The sequence below is a fragment of the Phyllostomus discolor genome, chromosome X (genome assembly GCF_004126475.2).
Source record: "Phyllostomus discolor isolate MPI-MPIP mPhyDis1 chromosome X, mPhyDis1.pri.v3, whole genome shotgun sequence".
In the NCBI taxonomy this organism is placed as follows: domain Eukaryota; kingdom Metazoa; phylum Chordata; class Mammalia; order Chiroptera; family Phyllostomidae; genus Phyllostomus; species Phyllostomus discolor.
Window position 1 is genome coordinate 61,210,572 of NC_050198.1, and position 18,672 is coordinate 61,229,243.

At 45.2% G+C, this 18,672-nt stretch overlaps 1 protein-coding gene across 2 annotated transcripts in view; it reads left to right on the plus strand.

Moving 5' to 3' along the window:
- Positions 1 to 9,016: 9,016 nt before the first annotated feature.
- Positions 9,017 to 18,672, plus strand: part of PCDH19 (protocadherin 19) — a 207,840-nt gene continuing 198,184 nt past the window's right edge. For both annotated transcript variants that reach the window (XM_028522926.2, XM_028522927.2), the window contains exons 1-2: positions 9,017 to 12,772; positions 16,288 to 16,615. In XM_028522926.2, the coding sequence (XP_028378727.1) occupies positions 10,626 to 12,772; positions 16,288 to 16,615 (2,475 nt within the window). In that variant the 5' untranslated portion in view covers positions 9,017 to 10,625. The remainder of the gene's footprint in view (positions 12,773 to 16,287; positions 16,616 to 18,672) is intronic.

Here is an 18,672-nt window from a genome sequence, read left to right on the forward strand (position 1 = left end):
GCTTCTAGGGTCATCAGTCATTTTTTTTGGACTTAAATTATATCAATGCTGAGCACTGCTGCTCTGACATGCAATAAATATTTCCTTGCATTTGTATTTCTCCTTTTATGATATTCACAGATATGTTCTAAGGCCTCAGAGGGCAGGATCCACATTTTACACTACTGTGTATTCTTAGTCTTGAGCATTAAGTATAAGAACTTGGATCCAATAAATAATATTTCTTGATAGTGATGACTTATCCAGTGACAAAATAAACTGAAATAAGGTTCATGATTAGTTACAACTGGCAAGAGACTTATAAGTTTGTGTCAAAACATGAAAGTCCTTTCATGTGCAAATATTAGTTATTGGGGTGAGATATTGAAGGAACATGGAAGAAATACTCAGTCATCATCATAGCCATCATCCTTACAAGTCAATCTACTTCAGAGGTGAATTATCCTGTTATGTCTGCCATCTCTTTTAGACAATCTATGGGTAATTTCCAGAAATAAGGCATTAGTTACCTATGCTGGAAGTAATTATTTTGCATTTATGGAGTAATTTACATTTATAAAACTGCTTTGTAATAATTATAATGTTCATTGGAGATCAAACTAGACTGAAAAACATACCTGTAAGGATCTTCAAAGGCTTCCTGGTGACCAGGGACTGCCTATGGTAGAAAATTTTTGGTTAAACTGTATGTAGATCTCTTTATCTCAATAAAGGATCAGGTTTTATTGATCTCCTTGTTCTAAAGTTCTTCCAGAACCTTGCTGTTCTGAATGTGCAACAGCTATTTGTTTCTTAGGAAGAAGAGAATGAAATTAAGCATCTTTATTTTACTCTCCTTGGCTAGAAAAATCTAATGCTGTACTGGAACTGGTTAATGGTCCACTAAGTAATATTCAGAGCCCTAAGTTATAAAGGAAAGGAGGGCCATAAGTGAATCTCCTTAATGTACATGAAAAAATATGAAATGAAGAGTTATAAATTCTTTTCTGACAGTTGTACATGATTACCTCTGCTGGTGTCTTAATCTGGTGGTTTCACTTACTATGAGATCAAGCATGGTGGTCTGTTAAATATATATATTTATAATGACATAATTTCCTATTCTCTTACATTAAAAAGAGAGGTCTGTAGAAGATATCTTCATATACATTGACATTGAAGAGAGATTCTATATCTATTATTTCCCCCAGATAACCCTGATGTCTGTTATGGAGCATGTAATTTGATTACCTGGCTAGTGTTTACTTACATAGCATGACTAACAAAATTATTAATAGCTATAAAATTATCTAGGTCTTCAGTAATGCAATTACTATACTTCTCTCAATGGTCTCACACAGCACCAAATTCTAGGCTGATTAGAACTTTCACATTGATTTTAATTTTAAAAAATATTTTCTATTAATTTAATTAAGCCTTCTCTTGCTCTTCTGCAATGACACCAAGAATCAGAAGGACTTTCTTATCTCTCCCACCACATTCTCCATGGATGTAAGGCAAGAGACCTGACGTTTCTCACTTCTCATCTTTGGGCTGAGTCTGTCTTTTTTCACTTGAGGGTGTCTTTAGGAATGACCCCACTCTTGACCCTGGGCATGCAGTCTGAGAGCTGTATGAGGGTGGAGTATGAGGAAGATGTTTTGGAGCTTAGCAGATGGGTCCCAAGAGCATAATTGTTTACCTGCCCTCTTGTGATTGTTGCCAAAACATCTTGTTTTCAGAAGTGTCTGGACCCTGCTCTTCTGTTTTGCTTTGCTAGGAGACTGCAGCTCTTATTTTGCTAGGAACCAAATCTGCTATTTTAAGAAAATGCAGCTGCTTGCTTGGGTGTGTGGCTTGAAAGAGGGAACTTTACTACCTTCCCTCTCCAACTTCCTTACCCCACCCCCATGTGAACTCCAATGGCTGGCTCATCATCTCAGGAAGCATTGATTTTGGATGCTGACTATGCTTTTGATTGTTTGGCTAGGGCTGCAACAAAGTCATTGATGGATTTCATTTTGAGCTATAATCCTGTCCACTCTTTTCTGTCAGCCTTCCAGAAATGGTTGTCTGTTCCCCCAAATGAAACTGCACAGCCAGACAGTGAGGGTTTCTCAAGTTCTACCATTTCCCAGGGCTGAGAACACGCAGAGCTGCAAGAACCTCAAGCTGGGCCCACTCCGCTCTAAGACTGTTAGGTCTCTCAACAACCCATCATTAAGCATAAGACTTAATTTGATAAATGCTTCCTAGGCTGCTATCCCTTAGTGGAATTGTGTAGTACTGATGCTGTCACATTTTGTGATCTTTGCTTAAAGAAAACAGCCAAGCTCAGCCCCGCTGGTGTCTGCTGTGATACAGGACACTCTTTTTGGTACCCTTCTCAAATCCCTGCTTTTGGAAGAAAGGTAATTGGTTATCTATGGCCATTCTGGTCCCAGCTACAGGCAGCAGGCACAAATTAATATACTTTCCCTCCCCAAGTCCAATGCACCAACATGCAAACTCTTGGGCCCCAAATTAATATGCTTCTCCAGTTGGCAAGCCACTGCCTTCTTCTGGATCAAAAAAGTGCATGAACTCTCTGTTGCTAAAATGATTTTTCTGTCACTTTTAACTATCTATCCCCTTTGTGGTGTTCTCTCCACCTCCTTCTGGGATCTCCCCTTTCAGTTTACTCTCCACTGCCCCAGGACTTGTCAACCTAAACAGATATTGTATATTATGCTGTTAGTGATATATATGACTTGCCTTTGGTACTTACCTTGTTAGTCCAGGTAATGTAACTGCAGCTGTCAAACCAGCTGTTCTTGATGTCTATTAGTTTTCTTTCTTTCCTTCTCAGTTTACATTAACCAACTACTAAGTTTCCTAGTTCAGTGAAAAATCAGTCAGTGGAGCATCTTGAACTCTTAGGCGAGCTACCTACAGAAAGCCTCATGAGTTCTGGGAGAAGCTTTGGAGGAATCAAGAAGGAACCTAATCTCAACCTGGCCATCTAGAACAAAAGAACATATAACAAGTCTGATATCCTCAACCAAGATTATCTTTTGTCCAAGATACCTAGAGAAGGAAGCCCAGGGAGTTGGCTCATTAGGTTGACTTTTGTGTTGCTCTTCTCACCAGTTCTTTGGCTATTATTAGCTGTTTGAACTTAATGTAAATGGGCACTATATCAGGGAGTGTACATACTTACCCCAGCTCCATCACCATATATCTCGGAGTCTTGAAAGATCTGTTCTTTCCAGTTCTATGGACATCTCCCTCTCTCCTATAAAAATCAACCTCCTATAAGACAAAACAATCAAATAGACTTTTTTTTTTTAATTTGGAAAGCTGATATTCAAGACCCATCCTGTAGAGCTGATGTTTTTGTCAGGAGTCTTTTAACACCTGAACCCATTCCTTCTAGTGATATTTCTGCCTCTTGTCCTGATCCATTCAAACCATCCTAGAAATAGCAGAATAGACTTGTGAGAAGTCTAGGCTTGGAGTAAAAAACCAAGCCCCTGTCTGGAGCTTTACTGTGAGGAATTTACATATGGTATAAGGAAGGGTCTCTAAAATCCATTTAGTAGGTTTCTGCTCTAGAGTTTGGGGGTAGCAGTGCAAAGAAATGACTTGGCTTAAAAGAGGACACTTCTAGTCTTTGCATTTCAATGATCTCCATTTGTAGGCATTCACTCCATACTTCCATTGGTTTTCACGGTCCCTTATTTGGTGTTAGTTTTTTTTTTTCTTTCTCTGAGTTGTTAAGAAGGTATTGCCTCTGGGTGGGGAGTGGAATGTCACTCTTACACTACTCCTTGGGATGAGAGAGGCAGAGAGGAAGCACTAGGATGGCTGGACATACCTGATCAAAATGATTTTGAAGGGAGAGCTTTCTGCTTTCTGAAGTGATAGCAGGAAACGATAATAGTTGGTATGAGTTTGCACCTAGGAAAAGAGTATTTGGATTCCACTTGAAGAAAAACTCACTCACATAAAAAGGTTGAGGCAATAACACCTTAAGCCCAAATGGTGCTATCAAACATCACAGGTTGTCATTACAGGGTAGTAAAAAAGGTATTAGGTAAGAGTGCCATTTATTGAAATGTATCTGCCGATTTAGGCTCTGCTAATTAAATGGTACACATGATGCGTGTTTATTTAGGGATAGTTATGAGTTTTGCAGTAGCAAGGGTTTGGCCCTGTGGGAAGTGCCATTCCTAAAGAGAGGGGATAAGTCTGGAGGGGGTTTGGGCATAATTTATTCAGGCATGCTAGCCTTGTCAAAATGGGAAGGCTTGGGGTGATTAACAACTTTCTGTCTCTTTTTCATTACTCTCTCCTACCTCTCTTGTGTTTCTTGGAAAAGGCAAGCATCAGGGTCATGAAGAACAATTTTAGCACTTATCGAACACTTTCTCTACTCTTTGCTTTTCTGCTACAGCTTCCTGGTAGTCACTGTTATCCTCTGTCACAGGGTGGGAATGGCAGGAGGTCGGGGTGGGGGTCTGGGAGGAAGAGAGAGGAAAAAGTACAAGGGACCTCAAAGACTGCACTTGGCCCTCTTCCCTAATCTTCCTGGTATTTCAGAAGATTCAAAAACAGCATCCAGGATGGTGGAAACTGCACCACACCCTACCCAGCAGGTCTATATCCCTAGCTGTTGCTTATAATGCCTTTTCTTGTGATGTCTGGGTGTGTGTATGCATGTGGTGGGAACTAACTAGAAATTGAGCAATCACTTTGGGCAGAAGGGGGCATAATTTCAGGAAGTTATCAACATGATATACCTCATCTTGGTTCTTCTTCTAGCAAAAACTATAGCATACAACAGTATACACTGCTGTTAATCAACTGAATTTAAAACTTTACAAGAACAAGGACCATCTTTAAAAAAAGATTTTCAATCCCTAACACAATGCTGGGCACACAGCCAGTACTTGTTGATTTCACAAGGAAAGTGGTTGGGTTTTATGTAATGAGGTCATCTTGGCAAATCATTAAACTGCTCTGCAGCCCTGTTTCCACAACTGCAAAGTCTCTTTACCTCCCAGGGATATTGTAAAGATTAAATGAGATTATGATTGTAATAAAGACATTTTTTTGGTTTGTGCTATTTCCCCCATTTTCATTGTTTTTATTCTCTTTACTGTAGGCATTGTAACCTAAGTAAGGAAATCAAATATACAGGCTGGAAAAGCTTGACTTTGGTTATTTTTTTAAGTCAGGTTTTTCTAAGAGAACTTTTTCAGGCAGCTGGTCAGATTGGTTGCATAGAATGGACTGCCCATAAGTTGCAACAAAAACCAAGCTAGAAAACCACTTTTCTGTAGCAAAAGCAGAAGAATGGGGTATCAGGACCACGTAGAGGGGCTGTGACGAGGGAGAGAATGATGTTATGTGAAAGCTAATCTCTTAGGAGCTTGAAGCAAACATTTTAAAGAACACATCTCAAAAATCTCCCTTAATCTTGTCAGTGCTACAGTCCTCATATTCTGGTATATTAGTTCCTACCGTCAATTATAACTTTTTAAAAATATTTTATTTGTTTTTAAAGAGAGGGAAGGAAACACCAATGTGTGGTTGCCTCCCATACACCCCCTACTGGGGACACAGTCCACAGCCCAGGCATGTGCCCCAACCAGGAATTGAACTGAAGAACCTTCACTTCACAGTCCTGTACTCCTGTGATGCCACTGAGCTATACCAGCCACAGCAATCTTGAACAAACAGAACTATTTTCCCTATCCTTATCTTCATTTTGTCTTCTTCCATTGCCATTCAACATTATTTCTGTGGCATCATTGAACTTTTCAAGATAAAGAAACTATCTCCTTACCATTTTGTTTCTGGCCTCAGTGACTCAAAGAGCTGCCTTGGCCCAGAGAGCTGGTCCAGGCCCTACAGCACTGTAGTTGGTACCCAGGGCTTAGTGTTTCTCAGTGAAGTTTGGATCAAAAAATACTGTGGACGGTCACTAGATGTCCCTCTTGTGTCTCTGAAGAGTCTGAGGAGGCAGGGCTCCCTTCTTGACTGAAGTAAAAGGAAGCTAAAACTGAGAACTTTCTTTTTGTTTTTATTATCTACACACAGAACAGTTTTCTTCAATTAACAAATTCCTGATCATGAAGGTGTTTTCAGTCACTCATTTACTCAATAACAGTCTTGGAATATAATGATCAAGTGTGCCTACTAAAAAATAAATTCTGAGAATAGTGTTACGATACCTGTAGACAGACTGGGGGATGGAAGAGCTGTTTTTTAGAGGGAGCTGTAACTACCACTTTGAACGTGGGAGTGATGGTACAGAAGGGAAGCAGAGGCACATGCCGTGTCTACCTCAATACCTGCCTTCCATAAAAGCAGTCTGGTATAGCTGGAAGTACTTGGGATTCTCTGCTTGGAAACGAGGTCTCCTGGAATGTGAATAGAGTGAACAAGAAACGGGGAACTCGCTGCCATCTCTTTAGCAAAGAGCATGCTTGTCTTTGCAAAAGCTGAACGTGTCTTTACAATGTGATTGCTATTACAAGGTAATGACAGCATACATGAATTGAATTCTCCTAATTATCTTTAAAAGACAGTAGAATATAGACCTTCTATTAGCACTCCTCAAGGTAAGAGATCTGCAGCCTTCTTATCTTGTGTGCATCTTTTTAGATGCCACTGCAATGTTAATCATTTTAACTGAGTTATTCTTCCATTTCTTGTTATCTGGGGGATTGTTAATGGCCAAAACTACTTTTCAGACTCTTTGCTCCTGCTCAATCAAGCCGTGGAGGCGCCAGTTTACTTTTATTGATCAGTGGGTTCCTGACAGCCTTTCCCACAAGGAAGAATCATCATCCTTTTTTAACTTAAAGGGGAACAGATCGCCTTAAAGTTTACAGCTAAAAGCCTCTAACCATAGCATGCAAACATTTCAGCACGCTGCTAATTGTTCTGTTTAAATAGTCCAAGCAATATTTTAGAAGGCTGCTAAATGCCGGACTCACATCACGTGATCAGAAGCAAACACATTTCAAATACCTTCTTGGGCCTTTTTTAATTAGCCCAAAATGCGCTTCATTCCCACTCGCTGACATTAAACTTAAGTAACTGTTACAAATCAAATGGAGCCCTTCTCTTTGCGAAGCTTGAGAGGTGCGCCCACGCTGCCTAACGTGTCACTCTTCTCCACTACTTACATATTCCCCCCCCAACAGGGTTTGCAAAAAGCTGTACAGGCCACGGGGCTCCATCTAGCCACAACTCTATTGTACATCCGCATCTCTAATTGACTAAAATTAAATAATATTCACTGCAGATGCTTCGATTTTCTCCGTGATGTTCTGGACTGAATTGGATCCTAATGGAAAAGAGTGAAATGACCTCCAAGCGGAAAGCGAATTACACTCCCTGTGCCCTTCCCTAGGTCTCCGATGGGCCTTCAAGGGGTCTCAACTTCATTCCCGAAATAATCTCTCTTTCCCTACCTCTGCCAAGGTAAAGGCTCTAAAGTAGCTCCTCTTGGATGGAGATTTTTTTTTAAGGCATCTGTAAGAAGACGGCAGTTTTGAGAAAACCTATAATGTGTCCAAATACCCTTTTCATTTTCATGTTTATTTTTTAAAGGGAAAAGTGAGTCTCATTTTAAGCCCACAGACTTGGGACAATGTCGCTGGGTTAATTATGAATTTGCTCAACGAAGAGCCCCAAATATGTGAGGCGAGTCACACCGAAGGGAGGTTTTACTCTTTTAAGAAGTGAATTCAGAAGCCAGTCTCCTCCACCCCCAATCTAAAAAACAAAGAAACAATTTGCTAAACCAGGTGGGTTTTTTTTTTTTTTCCTGCCAGCCGCCTTAATTAAGAGCGGAAGAACTAGGCAGGGAGGAATCCCCATCTGTCTCTAGAGTGCCTTCGGTACCCAAGGCGAGCAGTTTGTTATCAGCGGAGCCTCGCCTGCCTCCCGCTTCCCAGCATTGGCAAACCCTGCCGTTGCCGCCCACCAAACCACCTCCAGACCGGAGCTGGCAGCCCCCTGAAACTGAGGCCCCGCGGGAAGGTTGGTGCACCCCACACACCGAAGCCAACTCCAGCTGCGGGCGACCTACGCAGACAGCGAACCAGACCCGCAGCTCTCTCTGGGCTCTGGGCTCTACTGGTGTGGCTCGGGGACGTCTGCTCTACCAGCTTCTCTCAAACGTACGGTTTATTTATATGGAGCTAAATTCTCCCAGGGTGGAGCGAGGGTTAATGAAATGTGTGAAGCCCTCTCCATGGTTCAGCCTCGGTGCCACAGATCGCATCTGATTAACAAGTGACAGACAAAAGCGAACCGAACCGGGCCAGGGGTCCTACTGGGGAAGTGCTGCATCTTCCCAGGAACAAGGGATGGGGTTGACAGTCCAGGGGGATGACTGCCGTGATTCTCAGTTGAAGTGAAGGCTCACCGGCCAAGAGCCGGAAGACTGACCACTTCGAAGGCGCTTTCTCTTTCCTTTTTTAAATCCACTACCCGAGAAGGAGAAGAAAGGAAAGCAGGGAAACACACAAACCGAGGACACCGAGACAAAGAGGAAGGGAACGAAATGGGGAAGGGTGAGAGAGAGGGAAGGAGAGAGAGAATATGAGTATGATATTCAAGATATGAAGATATGTGAGGGAGATAAACACACCGAGAGAATCAAATCCTCTTATCTCTCCTGCAGTCTCTACAGACACAGGAGGCGTGCAGTTCCCTGGAAGGGTCAGCCGCAGCGCTAGCACAGCTCGCTCCACCTTGCCCTCTTGCCCCTACCAGACTAGCCCGCCAGGCCTCCCAAGACTCCTGCCTGGGCTGTGCCAGACAGGCTACCGCTTGGTCCAACCACTGTGTAAGTTTCCAGTTGGCCCCGCCCCACTCCTCCCCCGCAACCCCTAGCGCCGTAGCCCCGCCCCAATTCCAAACACGCTGGGCGGTGCGCTGATTGGTCAGAGCTTGGCGTAGCTCTGCTCCGCAGGCTCCGGCTTTCTACGACTCTCTACAGGCTCCACCACCAGTAGTTTGCGGCACCCGGAGGAGTAGAAGCAGCAGTAGCGCCGGCGGCTGGCTCATCGGGGAGACAGACCAGTGGGTGCAGAAGGCAGCAAAGCTTTGGCACACCATGCTCAGCTTACCCGGGGGGCACTGGCACCCGCGTCCTTAGTCCTACCCTGGCCCTTGGCGCATTGCTCTCCTCCGCATTCTGGCTGAGCGGATTCATCCGAGATCCTAAACCTCCCATCCCTGCTTGCTCACACTCCACACTCACACTTCCCACACCACACACTCACTCTCCCTCTTCTCAATCATTCATACACTGCCTGAGACAGAGAGAGCGAGACAGACTATCCAAGTGCAAAAACGCTGGAGAGGGAGGGAGCCCGACGCAAGGTGGCCAGCGCCTCTCCCAGAAGATGGAATCAAGACGCTCCTGCAAGTAAACTTTGAGACACAACCGTCTACCATGCCAGCTGCTGAGGCAGACCCCAGCGACATGCGACTGAGCTAGAAGGGCTTTCTCCTACGGCAGCAGCCCTTGGAACGACCCCAGCCCTAGACCCAGGGAGGAGGAGAAGCCCCCGGTAACCGCGGCAGCGGCCCCGCCTCTCCGGCCGGTACTGTTGTCGATTCCCCTTTTCTCCTTCCCATTTCCCACTTCCCCCTCGGGCCTTTGGGAAGACCAGTACTTTGATTTTCTTGGACAAACTGCCAAAGCCCAGATTTCACAAACTTGATGTGGAGGGTCGGGCTATGTTAGTAACTTTGATTTCTGAGACCCAGACGCACGCAGTCCAACTGCTCTGTGGTGGGGACTCTGAACCCACCTCAGACCCTGGAGAGACGCATTCCCCCCAAGCCTTCCAAAGCCAACCTCAGCTTGAGGAAGCGTGCTTTCATCTCGGTTGCCTCTCTCCCCTCCCCCTTCCACTGCTGGCTCTGATACTGCCACCGGGCTCTGCCAGATACTCGGGCGCCTGAAGCGCTTGACAGAAACTCAAACTCCCGCCTGCGACCTCCCTTTCTTCCCAATCGTTCTCTAAAAGGCCAGTGTAGCCCCCTCAGACCCCGAAGGACGCTTTTCAGGCGGGTCCCCTCCCCGCAGTAATCTAGAAGCGCTGCGGCGAGGTCCTTGCGCATGCCAGGTGCGCAGACAACGCACTAGCCAGCCTCAGCGCCCTTGCGCTGTGGCAGGCAGGGCAGAGCCTGGGAGGCTGCATTCTCACTGTCTTCCGGGCCTTCGCCCCAAGTGCGGTTTGGACTCAGCTGCGAGTCAACCCGGCCACTCTGAGGCCGCCCGACCCGCAGCCCTGCGCTGCGGCAGCCAGTTGCGCCCGGTTAACTCTGAAGGGGGAACACTGAGTAGCCGGGCTGGAGGAAGGGGGCTCCGGGCTTCTCGGTGCTATCTTGGCCCCCCGGAGCCCCCAGGCCCCCAGCGAGTCCCCGCTGAGTCCACTGAAACCTCAGCATTGGAGCCGGCGCGGGTATCCCCCCCGCGCCGCGGGGCCGCCCTGGGTGGGACTCTTCCCTTGGCCTCCGAGGCCCCAGGGCGCGAGCAACAGGCAGCTCGAGACAGCGGGAAGCTGGAGCGTCGGCGGCGGCGTCCTCGGAGGGGTGTGGAGAGGCGAGGCCAGGCAGAGCCCCGTGCAGCCATGGAGTCTCTCCTGCTGCCGGTGCTGCTTCTGTTGGCCATACTGTGGACGCAGGCAGCCGCCCTCATTAACCTGAAGTACTCGGTAGAAGAGGAGCAGCGCTCCGGGACGGTGATCGCCAACGTGGCCAAGGACGCCCGCGAAGCAGGCTTTGTGCTGGACCCACGGCAAGCCTCTGCTTTCCGTGTGGTGTCCAACTCAGCTCCGCATCTGGTAGACATCAATCCCAGCTCGGGCCTGCTGGTCACCAAGCAGAAGATCGACCGCGACCTGCTGTGCCGCCAGAGCCCCAAATGCATCATCTCACTTGAGGTCATGTCCAGCTCAATGGAGATATGCGTGATTAAAGTGGAGATCAAGGACTTGAATGACAATGCGCCCAGCTTCCCCGCGGCGCAGATAGAGCTGGAGATCTCAGAGGCGGCCAGCCCTGGCACACGCATCCCTCTGGATAGCGCCTACGACCCGGATTCGGGCAGTTTCGGCGTGCAGACATACGAGCTCACACCTAATGAGCTGTTCGGCCTGGAGATCAAGACGCGAGGCGATGGCTCACGCTTTGCTGAACTCGTGGTAGAGAAGAGCCTGGACCGTGAGACACAGTCGCACTACAGCTTTCGAATCACTGCTCTTGACGGAGGCGACCCTCCGCACCTGGGCACTGTTGGCCTCAGCATCAAGGTGACCGACTCCAATGACAACAACCCAGTATTTGGCGAGTCCACCTACGCGGTGAGTGTGCCAGAGAACTCACCTCCAAACACACCCGTCATCCGCCTTAACGCCAGCGACCCAGATGAGGGCACCAATGGCCAGGTGGTCTACTCCTTCTATGGCTACGTCAATGACCGCACTCGTGAGCTCTTCCAGATTGATCCCCACAGTGGCCTCGTCACGGTCACTGGTGCCCTAGACTATGAAGAGGGCCACGTGTATGAACTGGACGTGCAGGCCAAGGACCTGGGGCCCAACTCTATCCCAGCACACTGCAAGGTCACCGTCAGCGTTCTGGACACCAATGACAACCCGCCGGTCATCAACCTACTGTCTGTCAACAGTGAGCTGGTGGAGGTGAGCGAGAGCGCCCCCCCAGGTTATGTGATTGCATTGGTGAGGGTGTCTGATCGAGATTCTGGCCTCAATGCGCGCGTGCAGTGCCGTTTGCTGGGCAACGTGCCCTTTCGGCTGCAAGAGTACGAGAGCTTCTCTACTATTCTAGTGGACGGACGGCTGGACCGAGAGCAGCATGACCAGTACAACCTCACAATACAGGCGCGCGATGGCGGAGTGCCCATGCTGCAGAGTGCCAAGTCCTTTACTGTGCGCATCACCGATGAGAACGACAACCACCCGCATTTCTCCAAGCCCTATTACCAGGTAATTGTGCAGGAGAACAACACGCCCGGCGCCTATCTTCTCTCTGTTTCTGCCCGAGATCCCGATTTGGGTCTCAATGGCAGTGTCTCCTACCAGATAGTGCCATCACAGGTACGGGACATGCCTGTCTTCACCTACGTCTCTATCAACCCCAACTCTGGCGACATCTATGCGTTGCGGTCCTTCAACCACGAGCAAACCAAGGCATTCGAATTCAAGGTTCTGGCCAAGGACGGCGGTCTGCCCTCCCTGCAGAGCAACGCCACAGTTCGGGTCATCATTCTGGACGTCAATGACAATACCCCAGTCATCACAGCCCCACCACTGATCAATGGCACTGCTGAAGTATACATCCCCCGCAACTCCGGCATAGGCTATCTGGTGACTGTCCTCAAAGCAGACGACTATGACGAGGGCGAGAACGGCCGGGTCACCTACGACATGACCGAAGGAGATCGCGGCTTCTTTGAAATAGACCAGGTCAACGGGGAGGTCAGAACCACTCGCACCTTCAGCGAGAGCTCCAAAGCTTCCTATGAACTTATCGTGGTGGCCCACGATCACGGCAAGACGTCTCTGTCAGCCTCTGCGCTCATCCTAATCTACCTGTCCCCTGCTCTGGATGCTCAGGAGTCAATGAGCTCAGTGAACTTGTCCTTGATTTTCATTATTGCCCTGGGCTCAATTGCGGGCATCCTCTTTATCACTATGATCTTCGTGGCAATCAAGTGCAAACGAGACAACAAAGAGATCCGGACCTACAACTGCAGGTAGAGCCAAATTTCTTTCTTTTTTTTTGTCTTGGATGATTAAGGTGTATCTGCTTCATTGTGTGAAAATCTCACTGCTTTTGTTTCACACTTAAGTGCATGAATCATGCCTACAGCGCTTCTTTTCGGAGGGGGGGAAGTTTCTGGCAGTCCACGTTGATCAGTTCTTTTGATCTGGCAATTTGCTGGAAGATAATCATTTACTGTTCAGTGGATTCTGTCACATAATGACGATAAGCAGAAAAGCAATTATTTTAAAATTTGCACAGCTGTCTCCATGAAAGTTGTGGCAGAAAAAAAAAAAAGAGAGAGAGACAGGGAGGGGCAGAGGGAGAGAGAGAGATTCAGGAGAATCACCAAATACTACAGCTTGATTTCTGGGGGACAGTGTTTTGAGGACAAGTGCTGAAAGGAGAGGGAATGCTAGCAGCTGCCCTGTCACATTGTAGAGATGAAGTGTGAAGAAAGCCTGTGAGTGGAAGTCTAAGGTAGGAAACAGAGTTGGGGAGAAGGAGAACAGGAATGGGTGGGGAAGCAGGTGATTAGTGTTTTCTTGTTTTGTATCAAATTCCCAAGTATCATGTAAAATGAAATTCTAACCGTCATCTGTATATATTTTTTTAAATATCTGGTTGGTTGATGGGGTAGAGACCAAATATTCTCATGAGGGACAGGACTTTGCATCCAGATGTTTTTGTAAAAATAGAAAACTTCTGGAGTTGGTGGTGCTTTCTTCTAATGTGGGACTGGTTGCAGTATTAAGATCTGCTCCCTAACAGTGGATGTCACTATGGACTAGTGTGTTACAGTTTCCTTTGAAGTGTGAGCAGAATGTGCATGTGTGTGTGTGTGTGTGTGTGTGTGAGAGAGAGAGAGACAGAGAGACAGAGAGAAGAAATGTGGAAATTGTAATAACAAATAGTTTTTTTAAAAGATTTTCTGATAAGCACATTAGAGGGTCTTGCAGAAGCCCCTTCTTACAATTAGAATCTAATTATTTCTAGAATTCAGTTTATGATTTTACATTTAATTTTTCTAGCAGTTTCATCAAAACAGTTAAAAAAAGTTGTTTCTTTAGTTTGCTGAAAATGAAATAATGCTGGTATTTCCAACCAAGGTGTGTGTGCGTGCTTTCAACACACCTACACATCCAGTGTCTCTTTTATGCCATCTGTGCTTGCATGTCAATGAGTCAAAATATGTACCTGCAGGTCTGATTTCTATTTTACACATCTGAAATGTACACTTTTGTGAATCAGAGACACCTGAATATGTAACATCCATACAATTATTGTTTCCCTTTTACTATTCTCTGCATTACACAAGTTAGTAGACAAATGCTAACCACACATGAATATCAATCAGGTGCCACAAAAGAGCAGCTGCAATGCCTCATAAATACTTTAATCCTGTTACTACTGAAATGGTAGTGACTTTTCTTTCCTTCAGCTCCAACTCAATTTAGATGGGAGACATGGAAATTAATAGTGCTATTACCTTTGAAACCTGCAACTGCCAGTGATAACTTTTATAGGAGAAAATGTGGGGTCTATAAGATTTTATTATATGGGGATAATGATGGGGGGGCTCTTTTTAAGTAATTTCCTGAGCATAAAGTAAATGCTTAAAACCCTTTCCTTGACAAAGAAGAACTCGGCCTGAAATACAAATATTGAAGTCTTTGCCACCTCTTGGTGATGTATGGCTGGAAGTGAGAGTTCTTTCTTAGAGCTTGCCAGGAAGATCATTAAACAGGGAGGAGAGCATTTGAGTTGGAAAAAAAAGTCTCAGTGCTCTCCAACTTCACTCACATGTGATTTTCTAAAGAGTTCTGTTCCCTGTGATAGTTTGGGATTAATGAAGTACAGTTTAATTAAATAATTGGTCAATACAGACAAGCCTGCCCAATGAATGCCTCAGTTGAATAATTGGATGGTGCATTGCCAAACTTACCCATTGTGGGTAAACAAAATGATTAGAACCTCCCATTGATTCTATAAACAGATTAGACAAGAAAATCAACCCTGGTCCTGGGGTCTTTGGGATTTTATCTGCTCCTAAGCCCCAGTAGCATCAGCTTGTCACCACTGCAAGTAGGCCTGAACACAGAGCCAAAGGGTGAGGGGAACACAGCTGCTCAGCTCTTGGAAGATCCTGGTAAAAAGCAGCAATTTGCCTCTGGAGATATGAAATCTCCTTGTATTCTCAGACTTTTTAGAAACCTGAAATTGAAGAGCTTGTCTTTCCATTTACTGGGCAGAGGTTTCATGTTCTCAGCATCTGCAGAGCCTCTTCCTCAGATGCACTCATTTATGAGACTTGCAAGATAATCTGCAATTGCTGCTTGAATTGGGCTTCCTTTTTGTATTCAGAGAATTAGCTTTGTCAGTGAGAATACAGGTACAACCTGTGTTATTTATTGACCCTATTGTTTTGCTAATTATTGCCCAGAAATTGAATTTCTGAGCAGGCTGAATCATTGTATACAAAATAACAAATGATTTTGATAATTTGGCTATATTTTAATGCATTTCTTTTGACCAGTCTCTTAATGCTTGGTGTCTTTGGGTACACATTGCTAGGCCTGTGTCAGTGTTAAATTGAGCTCTTTATGTTCCAGTCGCAGCACAGCTGCTGTTAGGTACACCTGAATGAAGAAGGATGCTGAATACACTAACCTTTAAATTCCTTTGCAGTAATTGTTTAACCATCACTTGTCTCCTGGGCTGTTTTATAAAAGGACAAAACAGCGAGTGTCTGCATTGCATCTCAGTTTCTCCCATTAGCGAGGAGCAAGACAAAAAGGCTGAGGAGAAAGTGAGCCTAAGGGGAAAGAGATAAAGAAGCATTTCCCCTCACTGAAATGGGTTTGGCTATCAGATTTCTTCAGAAGAGGGAGGGTGGAGTGGAGAGTGAAAGGGAGTAGAACTATGGAAGGGGGAAGGAGGGTGTGGAAGAAGGAAGCCCAGGATGTGTCTAAGGACAGAGTCTGGTCTCCTACCCCTGTCCAAAACTCATCAGGTCAGTCATAGAGTAACCTGATTGAGGGTGTTGGCCACATGGCAAATGCCTGGAGGAACTGGATAGTGTTATTTTTTTATTTCCTCCTATCTCCTCCTTGGCTTAATTGGGACTTATCTCACCCAGGAGCTCCTTTGGGTTCCAGGGAAGCTCCATATTTGAACGTTCAAGCTGTCTCTCCCATAGGCTCAACTTTCTCCATCTCCCAACTCTTGCTGAATGGCCACTCATAATGAAAATTTCAAATTCAAAGTACAGACTTTTTTGTGTGTGGGCAGGGAAGTGGGTAGTTACTATGTTTAACATGAAAACTTTATGGCCCTCAGCTTGTTTTCAAATGTAAAAAATCACAGGGAGAAACCCCATGATGTAATGCACGTGAATAAGAATTCTGCTGGAGCAGAGATTGGGTGCAGCCTCTGGGGTGCTTAATGTTAATCAATACATGATTTGGGAGGGCATTAGTGATACATTCTGCCTTTTCTGTCACATAGGATTGCTGAGTACTCCTATGGGCATCAAAAGAAATCAAGCAAGAAGAAAAAAATCAGTAAGAATGACATCCGTCTGGTACCTCGGGATGTGGAGGAGACAGACAAGATGAACGTTGTCAGTTGCTCCTCTCTGACTTCTTCCCTCAACTATTTCGACTACCACCAGCAGACGCTGCCCCTGGGCTGCCGCCGCTCTGAGAGCACTTTCCTGAACATGGAGAACCAGAATACCCGCAATACCAGCGCCAGCCACATCTATCACCACTCTTTCAACAGCCAGGGCCCCCAGCAACCAGACCTGATAATAAATGGTGTGCCTCTGCCTGAGGTGAGTGCAGCTAAGCAGCTCTGTGAAGGCCACTCAAAGCTCTTCCTCATAGGCCTCTACACTGGCACCTTCCCTGGCAGGAGTAGGGGGAAAATCTCTACTTAAACCCATTTCCATAATCAAAGTTTACCCCAATTGACCAGTGCTTCTTGGGGCAAAGAGTAACCCAACATATTGTAGGGATGGATGTAGCTTAAACGTAATGAACCTTTGAAATCCCTGTATGGTATTCTGGCATAGTATGAATTTGCTCCATCCGTTGCAAATATGGCATGCTTGCCAGCCAGTGGTACCCATATTCCAGATAAAGTGGCAGGAAAGTTGTCAACAGTTGTATTAAAAGTGGATGAAGCCTAGAATGCTCAGGGGCCAATTTCCCAATGTGAGAGTGATTCAGCCTTTCAAGGACTCCATTTACTTTTTCTGTGGTCATATGCATGCTTTTCCAACATTTTGAATGGGCTGGTTAAAGGGAGGATAAAAAATTTCAAAAGCCACTTTGTCATTTCCTGGCAGTTCTTATGGCATCATTTAACAAAAAAAGGAATTTAAAACTATCACTAATAATGAAAATTTTAGGAATTAACTATGCATTTGAATTATCTGTTTCCCTTCACTGAGAATGAATTTTTTCAAATGGAAACATTAAAAAAAAACACTGTTAAGTTCCAGTGTTTGCTGTCTATTGAAATATCTAGGGTAGTGGGCTGAAAATGTGGATGATGGTGGGTGGGTGGCTGAGTAAAGGGCTATAAATAACAGTTTTTAAGTTCATTTTATTTTTCCATGAATTGCTTATGCTCCCCTTTGGTTGAAAATTTGATGCACTGAATATGACCTCTTTCCAGGCCACTAATAAGAGGAATGCTGCACAGTTAGAGTACTTCCACATTTACTGAAGCACCTTTACATCCATTGTCTCCTCTGATTCTCACAACCAAGCATATTGATATAGTGCCCTTCAGTAGATGATGAAATGGAGGTCCACAGATGCTGTGGAACTTGTTCATACTCACAGAGCAGGGGGGAGAGAGAGGGAGGGAGAGGGAGAGGGAGGGAGAGAGAGACAGAGAACGAACTAGATCACAGGGCTCTATAATTCTCTGGTGATCAGCCTGACATACCTGGGCTATGATGCAAGTAGAGTAGCCTAATAGTATTTGTATCAATTTCAAAAGGTCTTTTAGGACCACTTGTATCAATTGCTTCTCCTAGTTTCTGAAAAATAATTCTCCTTAGAATTATGGGACCAAATAGCAGTGCTTTTAATAAGAAACTGATAATATTCTGCCAGCAAGAAGAACACCAATTGTTTCAATCTATAGATCTATAAATAAGTATTTATTGAAAATCCAGTATAATGCTAGGTAGGTCTCAGTTATAATTATGATGTCAGTAAATTGTATGGTCTAGGGAATAGACCACAGACTTTTTGGAGGACAACTTGTGGACCACCAAGAGTTCAGCAATGAAGAGGGAGACATAGTGCTATGTAGTGGAATTAGACTATGATTCTGGGTTTGTGGGACACCTCTTGCTATGGAATCCCTTTGAGTCTCTGTTTCCTCATCTACAAATAGGTACATCTATCATGCAAAGTTCGTCCAAGGAATAATACAACATTGCACAATCTAAAGGGTCTGACACACAGGTGCCCTCTGAATAAGACAATAATTGGAGAATCACTGTTGTGATGGCCTGTACACCTAAGTGTGACTCCCTAGGCACTTACAACCAAAGAGGAATTTAGGTTGGTTCTATATAGATAAGACCTACAAAGGGGTGTGTTTAGAGTATTTATGTTGGACATTTAAATAATGGGGGTAAAAGGCTATGGCTCTAGGTGCTGACTGCTGTTGCTGATGAAGATAGACAAAAGGATTGAGTCCTGAGGGCTTGGTGATTACTTATGCAGTCAATTCAAAGTACTAGGGAAACATGAGCCTAGGTGTGTATGAGATACTTGGAGGGGGCAGAAGACTGTGTCTGCATGATTGACCTAAGATTTTGGTGTTCTTTCTGAAATTCTATGGCAGAATGAAACAAAATATCGCTTC